The 11,341-nt window shown below is 57.4% G+C and overlaps 1 protein-coding gene across 1 annotated transcript; it reads right to left on the minus strand.

Annotated features, from left to right (window-relative positions):
- Positions 1-251: 251 nt before the first annotated feature.
- Positions 252-11,102, minus strand: LOC140390596 (uncharacterized protein C11orf98-like). The gene is made up of 4 exons (XM_072475819.1): positions 11,005-11,102; positions 7,277-7,401; positions 6,074-6,171; positions 252-579 (listed from the first exon to the last, which is right to left on the minus strand). The coding sequence occupies exons 1-4, from the start codon at positions 11,038-11,040 to the stop codon at positions 455-457; spliced, it is 384 nt and encodes a 127-aa protein (XP_072331920.1). The 5' UTR covers positions 11,041-11,102; the 3' UTR covers positions 252-454.
- Between the last annotated feature and the right edge of the window lie 239 nt (positions 11,103-11,341).

The raw sequence follows: 11,341 nt of genomic DNA on the forward strand, positions 1-11,341 counted from the left end.
TTCAGATTTCAAGCTTCTACCGCATTTTGCTTTCATTTGAAGGAATTGCACCTCTTGAATGTCTTATGATCGTTGGGGGGCCCAGTTTCCCCAAGGCAATGCCCCAGCCAATCTGGCAGTATAAATTGTTGCGAGTTTAAAATTTGGTGTTCTTGTGTTTTCCGTGATGAGTGCAATGCGAAAAGCTTCAGCAACGTTTAGGTTCTCTACCAGCACGTCACTTCAAGAGGAATGAGGCACCACGATCAATATTATAAATGAATCACCTCTTTATTTCCATGTTAAAGTAAATGGTGGTTCATGTCCACCAATTCAGAATGAGACAAGGAAATCTCTTGTGCAGCCAGGCTCTGTTTGGTGGCAGTCGTCACAACACGACAGCAGATCCTGAAGGATCCTCCGGCATCACCTGCCCGGGGCAACTGCCTTCAAAGCGTCCTCATTCTCATCCAGACTACTGCCGCATTTCTTCATCTTTCGTTTCTACATTCGCTGCCTTTCCTCCTGCGGTCGCCCCGCCATCTCCTCTCCCCAGCTCCACGCTGTCTGCTGGCTTTGTCCTCGAGGGGGCAGCTTCGACTGGAGACCCAAAAGAGAAAAGAGGTCATGTTGGCCGATTCAAAATGGCCACCTGTAAACCACTCCCAATTGGAGGAGTGGCTGTGGAGCCAGAGAGCAGTTTCAGTTCCCAGGAGAGATTGTCGGGGAGACCGTGATTAGCAGCCTTCGGACGCATGCAGGAATTGGGCAACAACGTAGGAACAGAGTAGGCCATTCAACCCCTCGAGCCTGTCCCACATTCAATGAGATCATGGCTGATCTATGACCTAACTTCATATAATTGCCGTTTGACCCAAATCCCTCAATATCTTTGCTCAACAAAAATCTATCCATCTCCGATTTAAAATTAACAACTGTTGTTGCTTCACCTGTTGTTTGTGGGAGAGAGTTCCAAACCTATACCACCATTTGAGTGAAGATGTTCTTCCCAACATCTCTCCTGAACGGTCCAACCCTAATTTTTAGACCCTGCCCCCTAGTTTTAGAATCTCCAACCAGTGGATATAGTTTCTTCATCTACCCTGTCTTTCCTGTTAATATTTTAAAGACTTTGATCAGATCATCTATAATCTTCTAAATTCTAGTGAAAACAGGTCTAATTTGAGCAACCTCTCCTCGTAACTCAACCCCGTGTAGTCCAGGTATCATTTTGTAAACCCATGTTGCTCTCCCACCAAGGCCAAAATATCCTCCCTAAGGGGGGGGGGGGGCCCAGAACAGCTCCCAGTGACTGAGTGAGGCCTAACCAGGGGTTTGTAAAGCTGCAGAATAACCCCCATGTCCAAATATTCCAATCCTCGAGATATAAAGGTTCCATTAACCTTTTTGATAATTTTCTGCACTTGTTCCTAACATTTTAAGGCTCTATGCACCTGAACCCCCCCCCCCCCCCCCAACGTCTCTGGACACCCACTGTACCCAATCTCTTCTCATTTACAAAGTATTCTCTGCTCTATCCATCCTTGATCCAAAATGGATAACCTCACAATTGCTCACATTGAATTCCATCTGACACAACTTTGCCCCATTCACCCAGACGGTCAATATCTCCTTGCAATTTTATGCTGTCACCTCGGCTGTCTACAATGCCACCTAACTTTGTATCATCAGCAAATTTGGATGTGACTTTCTATGCCATCATCCAAGTCATTAATGAATAATGTGAATAATTGAGGCCCCAGCACAGATCCGCGTGGTCCACCTCCGGCCAATTAGAGTAATTACCCACTATCCCCACTCTCTGTTGTCTGCACTCAACCAATTTCAGGAAGCAAAGTATCATCCACACCCCTAACAGCATCAACGGTGGAGATGGTGGACAGCTTCAAATTCCTAGGTGTGCACATCATTAACAATCTGTCCTGGTCCACCCACGTCGACGCTACGCCCAAGAAAGCACAACAGCACCTATACTTCCTCAGGAAACTAAGGAAATTCGGCATGTCCACACCGACTCTTACCAATTTTTACATAGAAAGCATCCTGTCGGGCTGCATCACAGCCTGGTATGGCAACTGCTCGGCCCAGGACCCTAACCTCAGAGTCGTGAACACCGCCCAGTCCATCACACGGACCTGCCTCCCAACCATTGACTCCATCTACACCTCCCGCTGCCTGGGGAAAGCAGGCAGCATAATCAAAGACCCCTCCCACCCGGCTTACTCACTCTTCCAACTCCTTCCATCGGGCAGGAGATACAGAAGTCTGAGAACACGCACGAACAGACTCAAAAACAGCTTCTTCCCCACTGTCACCAGACTCCTAAATGACCCTCTTAGGGTCTGAACTGATCTCTGTACACCTTCTCAACTGTTGAAGCACTGTGTACTCTTCGCCCTCTGTCTATGTTGATGACGTTTCATTACTACTTCAATTCACAAATGTCTTAACGTGTGTGCATAATGTTTAATTAGAATGTGGGCTTGCTAAATCGATTTTGAACGTTGTATAAAAAAGTTAAAGGGGGAGGAATGTAATGTTTGTGGTTTCTCTTTAAGACCATACAGCTGGAAAGGGTCACCTGACTTGAGGGACCAATGGGAACCGAGAGTGAGTGATCACCCTCGAGAGGGTGGAGTCCTCTTTTGAGCAGAATACATCTAGCAGCCATGTCGTAAGCCTGTGCTCAGAGGCAGTTTAGTGCTCCAAAACGTCCTGTTTACTTTTTATTAATAAATACCTCCTTATCCCCAATAAACTCTGAAGTCTCTTAACAATGTCACAATACACAAACACCTTTGTAACCACCTCACCCACCACCTTCGGGTGTCTGTGGACACACACTGTGTTTCCAGGGTCCTCCCATTCACAGTGGAGTCCATTGTCTTGTTGGCTCTCCCCAAGTGCGTACCTCACACGACACACACTGAATAACGCACGGTCAGGCAACACCCCCACAATCTCTGAGGCCATTCAGCCCATTGCGTCTGCTGCCTCACCAAGGAGCATCTGGCCCAGTTCTGCTCCCCTGCCTTCTCCCCATAACCCTGCACATTCCCCGCTGCAGATTTCCTCTCGAATGCCTGGAGTGAAGCTGCCTCCATCACACTCCCAAGGCAGTAAGACCAGTCGATCCTAACCCCTCGACGCGCGACACACCTCACGGTGCTCATGCGCCTCGTGCCCAGGCTGGGTAAATCCGCCCTCGCCCGTACTTGGTCTGTCTCCCAAAGGCAAGTTTCCCCACCTCTGTCCCGGTCTCTTGATGGTTCTGAACACCTCTCTCGAATCTCCTCTTAACCTTCCCCTCTCCGAGGTAAACAGTCGGCGGCTTCTCCAGTCTATCCTGATAACTGGAGCTCCTCTCCCCCGGAACCATTCCTGTCAATCTTCCCTCCAATCCAGGCTTTCCCAGCCTGGAATCTATCCACTGACCCGGTCTTCCCCGGGAAGGGAATTCCGCAGACCGAATATTCTCCTCCTCTAAACTGCACGGTTTATTAACCAGTCCCTCAACCAATTCTGGCACCTTCAGTGATTGAGGCATTTATCCCCCCCCCCCGGTTCCTGCACCACAACGGTTTAATTTTCAGCTCACCTTCCAGTTCTTAAACCTGGGAATGCTCCGTGCCTCTCCGCAGATGCTCCCCAAACGTTTGCGGGATTATCATGTAATCCCTACAGTCCAGGTCACTTGGCTCAACGAGTCTGCACCGGCCTTTCGATCAAGCCCTCTACCCATTTACGCCTCCACGTCCACTCCCGCTCTATTCCCGTAAGCCCATAATCCACCCCGCCCTATTCCCGTACCCCCCATAATCCACCCCGCCCTATTCCCGTAACCCCATAATCCACCCCGCCCTATTCCCGTACCCCCATAATCCACCCCGCCCTATTCCCGTACCCCCATAATCCACCCCTGCCTATTCCCGTACCCCCATAATCCACCCCGCCCTATTCCCGTATCCCCATAATCCACCCTGTCTATTCCGTAACCCCATAATCCACCCCGCCCTATTCCCGTAACCCCATAATCCACCCCGCCCTATTCCCGTAACCCCCATAATCCACCCCGCCCTAATCCCGTACCCCCATAATCCACCCCTGCCTATTCCCATACCCCCATAATCCACCCCTGCCTATTCCCGTACCCCCATAATCCACCCCTGCCTATTCCCATACCCCCATAATCCACCCCTGCCTATTCCCGTACCCCCATAACCCCTGCCTATTCCCGTACCCCCATAATCCACCCCTGCCTATTCCCGTACCCCCATAATCCACCCCACCCTATTCCCGTAACCCCATAATCCACCCCGCCCTATTCCCATACCCCCATAATCCACCCCTGCCTATTCCCGTACCCCCATAATCCACCCCGCCCTAATCCCGTACCCCCATAATCCACCCGTCTATTCCCGTAACCCCATAATCCACCCCTGTCTATTCCCGTAACCCCATAATCCACCCCTGCCTATTCCCGTACCCCCATAATCCACCCCTGCCTATTCCCGTACCCCCATAATCCACCCCTGCCTATTACCATACCCCCATAATCCACCCCTGCCTATTCCCGTAACCCCATAATCCACCCCGCCCTATTCCCATACCCCCATAATCCACCCCTGCCTATTCCCGTACCCCCATAATCCACCCCGCCCTAATCCCGTACCCCCATAATCCACCCGTCTATTCCCGTAACCCCATAATCCACCCCTGTCTATTCCCGTAACCCCATAATCCACCCCTGCCTATTCCCGTACCCCCATAATCCACCCCTGCCTATTCCCGTACCCCCATAATCCACCCCTGCCTATTACCATACCCCCATAATCCACCCCTGCCTATTCCCGTACCCCCATAATCCACCCCTGCCTATTCCCATACCCCCATAATCCACCCCTGCCTATTCCCGTACCCCCATAATCCACCCCTGCCTATTCCCGTACCCCCATAATCCACCCCACCCTATTCCCGTAACCCCATAATCCACCCCGCCCTATTCCCATGCCCCCATAATCCACCCCTGCCTATTCCCGTACCCCCATAATCCACCCCGCCCTAATCCCGTACCCCCATAATCCACCCCTGTCTATTCCCGTACCCCCATAATCCACCCCTGCCTATTCCCGTACCCCCATAATCCACCCCTGCCTATTCCCGTAACCCCATAATCCACCCCGCCCTATTCCCGTAACCCCATAATCCACCCCGCCCTATTCCCGTAACCCCATAATCCACCCCATTCCCGTAACCCCATAATCTTAACGTACACATCCCTGGACATTAAGGGCAATTCAGCGCGGCCAATCCACCTAACCTGCACATCTTTGGACTGTGGGAGGAAACCGGAGCACCCGGAGGAAACCCACGCAGACACGGGGAGAACGTGCAGACTCCACACAGACAGTGACCCAAGCCGGGAATCGAACCTGGGACCCTGGCACAGTGAGACAGCAGTGTTAACCCGGGTCCCCGGCACTGTGAGACAGCAGTGTTAACCCGGGTCCCTGGCACTGTGAGACAGCAGTGTTAACCCGGGTCCCTGGCACTGTGAGACAGCAGTGTTAACCCCGGGTCCCTGGCACTGGGAGACAGCAGTGTTAACCCTGGTCCCTGGCACTGGGAGACAGCAGTGTTAACCCGGGTCCCTGGCACTGTGAGACAGCAGTGTTAACCCGGGTCCCTGGCACTGTGAGACAGCAGTGTTACCCCGGGTCCCCTGGCACTATGAGACAGCAGTGTTAACCCGGGTCCCTGGCACTGTGAGACAGCAGTGTTACCCCGGGTCCCTGGCACTATGAGACAGCAGTGTTAACCCGGGTCCCTGGCACTGTGAGACAGCAGTGTTAACCCGGGTCCCTGGCACTGTGAGACAGCAGTGTTAACCTGGGGTCCCTGGCACTGAGAGACAGCAGTGTTAACCCCTGGCACTGTGAGACAGCAGTGTTAACCCGGGTCCCTGGCACTGAGAGACTACCCCCTGAAATGGCCTCAGTTCAGGGGCAATTAGTTGATGGGCACTGGAGGGTTGTGAGGTGGAAAGGGAACCACGGTGATATTGTAGCCGTACCATCCATGGCGGATCGCTCCCTCTGACTGTGCCGAATCTGTTTCTGCAATTTCCTCTTCTTCTTCCCGGACAATGTGATATTCGCCCTCTTACTCGAGCTACAAACGAGAAACACAGCATTACTGAACGGGCAGGCAGGGCATGCACAGAGTGGAGACACAGCAACACCTTCTTGGGTTTGTTAGAGAAACAAAAATAGCTTTAAGGGATTTAAATTTGTATTGGTAAACATTAGAAATGAAATATAGTTTACGTGGTTTAATTTAATGTTTCTGTGGCAGTAAGTGTAAATTCGAGAGTTCGATTCATGGTGGACAAAGATGTTTGTATGTGTGGGGATTGGTTTCAATTCCAACTGTGATTCTATTGTGCTTAGAGAGGGTTACGCATGAAGAATAAATAAAAGGCATACGCATATGGTTGTTGCTTAGCAACTGGACGCCCCTTTAAGTTAGGATGGTTTTCTGTTTGGAGTTTTGCTGAATTTGTTGGTAGTTGGATATAATAATAATCTTTACTAGTGTCATAAGTAGGCTTACATTAACACTGCAATGAAGTTACTGTGAAAAGCCCCTAGTCGCCACATTCCGCCGCCTGTTCGGGTCACAGAGGGAGAATTCAGAATGTCCAATTCACCGAACAGCACGTCTTTCGGGACTTGTGGTGGGAGGTTTACGGTCAACCCTTAACATACCAAAACGAGAGGAATCGGGCAAAATCGTCATCTCCAAAGAAGAAACTATTCGTGTTTATACACGACACCGTTATTCGCACGCTCTAATTTGAGCCACAGACTTCCTGTTTACATCTCACTCCAGGACTAGAGTACAAAAAGCTAGGCTCACACTCCCGGTGCAGCGAGCCCGAGGCCTCACCTCTCCAGAAGATCGAGAATCTTGCCAGGGAGAGATGCAGTGAGTCTTTTACGAGGAGCTGTCTATGGCCTTTACTGAGAGGAGCTACAACAGCACCTCCAACAGAGATCTCAGAAGGCGATCTGGTTAACATTATCACCTGATCTAGTTATGGAAAGGTGCAATGGTGATTCGACGGCCAGAATCACAAATTGAGCATCGTCCACATTGCAGGACAAACCCCGGCAACATTGGAGCCCTGCTACCCCACCCTCCTCCATCAAGGGCAACGGTCAGGCCGGCCATGCGCTGGGGGGCAGGCTGGGCACAGGTGGCTGTGTGTTCTCACCATCTCTTCTTCAAGTGATGGACGGTGATCAGTCCCTGGTCAACCACCGCGCCCACAATGAGGGGCTTCTTTCTCTTCTCCTTCCTCGAAACCCGCCGTCGTTTCAAAACGTGTCCCCGTGATTCCTAAAAACAAGGGGAATTGAAAGGGGGGGGAATGATGGTTAAACAGGAACAAAATTCAAATCTACGACAGCCGAATCGTTGAATGTCCATCGTTCACATCCCCGAACCCTTTAATATCCCACCCAGTCTAATCCCCCTCACTCCCCGAACCCTTTAATATCCCACCCAGTCTAATCCCACTCACTCCCCGCACCCTTTAATATCCCACCCAGTCTAATCCCACTCACTCCCCGAACCCTTTAATATCCCACCCAGTCTAATCCCACTCACTCCCCGCACCCTTTAATATCCCACCCAGTCTAATCCCACTCACTCCCCGAACCCTTTAATATCCCACCCAGTCTAATCCCACTCACTCCCCGCACCCTTTAATATCCCACCCAGTCTAATCCCCCTCACCCCCCGAACCCTTTAATATCCCACCCAGTCTAATCCCCCTCACCCCCCGAACCATTTAATATCCCACCCAGTCTAATCCCACTCACTCCCCGAACCCTTTAATATCCCACCCAGTCTAATCTCACACACTCCCCGAACCCTTTAATATCCCACCCAGTCTAATCCCACTCACCCCCGAACCCTTTAATATCCCACCCAGTCTAATCCCACTCACCCCCGAATCCTTTAATATCCCACCCAGTCTAATCCCACTCACCCCCGAACCCTTTAATATCCCACCCAGTCTAATCCCCCTCACTAACCGAACCCTTTAATATCCCACCCAGTCTAATCCCACTCACTCCCCTACCTCTTTAATATCCCACCCAGTCTAATCCCACTCACCCCCGAACCCTTTAATATCCCACCCAGTCTAATCTCACTCCCTCCCCTACCTCTTTAATATCCCACCCAGTCTAATCCCACTCACTCCCCGAACCCTTTAATATCCCACCCAGTCTAATCCCCCTCACTAACCGAACCCTTTAATATCCCACCCAGTCTAATCCCACTCACTCCCCTACCTCTTTAATATCCCACCCAGTCTAATCCCACTCACTCCCCGAACCCTTTAATATCCCACCCAGTCTAATCCCACTCACTCCCCGCACCCTTTAATATCCCACCCAGTCTAATCCCACTCACTCCCCTAACCCTTTAATATCCCACCCAGTCTAATCCCACTCACTCCCCTAACCCTTTAATATCCCACCCAGTCTAATCCCACTCACTCCCCTACCTCTTTAATATCCCACCCAGTCTAATCCCACTCACTCCCCGAACCCTTTAATATCCCACCCAGTCTAAGCCCACTCACCCCCGAACCCTTTAATATCCCACCCAGTCTAATCCCCCTCACCCCCGAACCCTTTAATATCCCACCCAGTCTAATCCCACTCACCCCCGAACCCTTTAATATCCCACCCAGTCGGATCCCACTCACTCCCCTAACCGTTTTCCCCCCCCCCACCTAACCGTTCCCCCCCCCCACCCCCCCACCCCACCTAACCATCCCCCCCCCCCACCCCCACCCCCCCCCCCACCCCCCCCCCCCCCCCACCCACCCCCCCCCACCCCCCCCCCCCCACCCCCCACCCCCCCCCCCCACCCCCCACCCCCCCCCCACCCCCCCCCCCCCACCCCCACCCCCCCCCCCCCCCCCCCCCCCCCCCCCCCCCCACCCCCACCCCCCCCCCCCACCCCCCCCACCCCACCCCCCCCCACCCCACCCCCACCCCCCCCCCCCCCCCCACCCCCCCCCCCACCCCCCCCCCCACCCCCACCCCCCCCCACCCCCCCCCCCCCCCCCCCACCCCCCCCCCCCCCCACCACCCCCCCCACCCCCCCCACCCCCCCCCCCCCCACCCCACCCCCCCCCACCCCACCCCCACCCCCCCCCCCCCACCCCCCCCCCCACCCCACCCCCACCCCCCCCCCCCCCCACCCCCCCCCCACCCCACCCCCCCCCCCCCCCCCCCACCCCCCCCCACCCCACCCCCCCCCCACCCCACCCCCCCCACCCCCCCCCCACCCCCCACCCCCCCACCCCCCCCCCACCCCCCACCACCCCACCCCCACCCCCCCCCACCCCCCCACCCACCCCCCCCACCCCCCCCCCACCCCCCACCCCCCCCCACCCCCCCCCACTCCACACCCCCCCACTCCACCACCCCCCCACTCCACCCCCCCCACCCCCCCCCCCACCCCCCCACACCACCCCCACCCCCCCCCACTCCCACCCCCCCCACTCCACCACCCCCCCACTCCACCCCCCCCACCCCACCCCCCCACCCCCCCCCACCCCCCCACCCCACCCCCCCCCCACCCCCACCCCCCCCCACCCCACACCCCCCCACCCCCACCCCCCCCCACCCCACCCCCCACCCCCCATCCCCCACCCCCACCCCCCCCCCACCCCCACCCCCCCCACCCCCCCCCCACCCCCCCACACCACCCCCACCCCCCCCCACTCCACCACCCCCCCCACTCCACCACCCCCCCACTCCACCCCCCCCACTCCACCCCCCCCACTCCACCCCCCCCACTCCACCCCCCCCCCACTCCACCCCCCCCCCCACTCCACCCCCCCCCCACTCCACCCCCCCCCGCACTCCACCCCCCCCTCACTCACCCCCCCCCCACTCCACCCCCCCCCACTCCACCCCCCCCCCACTCCACCCCCCCCCCACACTCCACCCACCCCCCCCCCACACTCCACCCCCCCCCCACTCCCACTCCCACTCCACCCCCCCACACTCCACCCCCCCCCCCACACTCCACCCCCCCCCACTCCCACTCCCACTCCACTCCCCCCCCCCACTCCACCCCCCCCCCACTCCACCCCCCCCCTCACACTCCACCCCCCCCCCACTCCACCCCCCCCCCACTCCCACTCCCACTCCACCCCCCCCCACTCCACCCCCCCCCCCACACTCCACCCCCCCCCCCACTCCACCCCCCCCCCCCCCCCCTCCACACCCCCCCCCCCCCCTCCACACCCCCCCCCCCCCACTCCACCCCCCCCCCCCCACTCCACCCCCCCCCCCCCCACTCCACCCCCCCCCCCCCCCCACTCCACCCCCCCCCCCCCCCCACTCCACCCCCCCCCCCCACTCCACCCCCCCCCCCCCCCCACTCCCACCCCCCCCCCCCCCCCACTCCACCCCCCCCCCCCCCACTCCACCCCCCCCCCCCCCCCACTCCACCCCCCCCCCCCCCCACTCCACCCCCCCCCCCCCCCACTCCACCCCCCCCCCCCCCCCACTCCACCCCCCCCCCCCCCACTCCACCCCCCCCCCCCCACTCCACCCCCCCACTCCACCCCCCCCCCCCCACTCCACCCCCCCCCCCCCCCCCCACTCCACCCCCCCACTCCACCCCCCCCCCCCCCCCACTCCACCCCCCCCCCCCACTCCACCCCCCCCCCCCCCACTCCACCCCCCCCCCCCCCACTCCACCCCCCCCCCCCCCACTCCACCCCCCCCCCCCCCCCCACTCAACCCCCCCCCCCCCCCCCACTCACTCCACCCCCCAGGGGCGGGGGCAATGTGGGTCTCCGCTCTTGCGGCTGCTTTGTGCTCAGGACCTTGGCTGCTGCCCCTCCGAACTGGGCTGAGCCTTTAACCCGCTGTCGGCCCTGTTGCCCTGTTGCCCTGTTGCCCTCACCGCTGTGGGCGGATTGCTGTCCCCGGCACCAACCATGCTCTCGCCACCGTGTCCCGACCTGGAAATGGATACATCAGCGCCCTGTCAATCATGGCCCAGGAGCCAATGGGGCAGCTGTGGGCGGGCCCTCCAATTAAAGTAACATCACCCAACATTTAGATAGGGTCCCAATTTAAAGTGACATTGCCCTCCATTTAAAGTGACATTGCCCTCCATTTAAAGTGACATTGCCCTCCATTTAAAGTGACAGAGTCCCAATTTAAAGTGACATAAAGGGCAGCACGGTAGCACAAGTGGACAGCACCATGGCTTCACAGCGCCAGGGTCCCAGGTTCAA

The sequence above is a fragment of the Scyliorhinus torazame genome, chromosome 14, assembly GCF_047496885.1.
Source record: "Scyliorhinus torazame isolate Kashiwa2021f chromosome 14, sScyTor2.1, whole genome shotgun sequence".
NCBI classification, from domain to species: Eukaryota; Metazoa; Chordata; class Chondrichthyes; order Carcharhiniformes; family Scyliorhinidae; genus Scyliorhinus; species Scyliorhinus torazame.

What these genes read in the sequence shown, in the direction of transcription:
- LOC140390596 (XM_072475819.1), bottom strand. Translation starts at nt 11,040, where the DNA reads ATGGTTGGTGCCGGGGACAGCAATCCGCCCACAGCG. An exon ending in CATCACTTGAAGAAGAGATG is followed by an intron (nt 6,172 to 7,276) that starts GTGAGAACACAC and finishes TCTCGTTTGTAG; the next exon opens with CTCGAGTAAGAGGGCGAATA. An exon ending in GGAGCGATCCGCCATGGATG is followed by an intron (nt 580 to 6,073) that starts GTACGGCTACAA and finishes TTGGGTCTCCAG; the next exon opens with TCGAAGCTGCCCCCTCGAGG.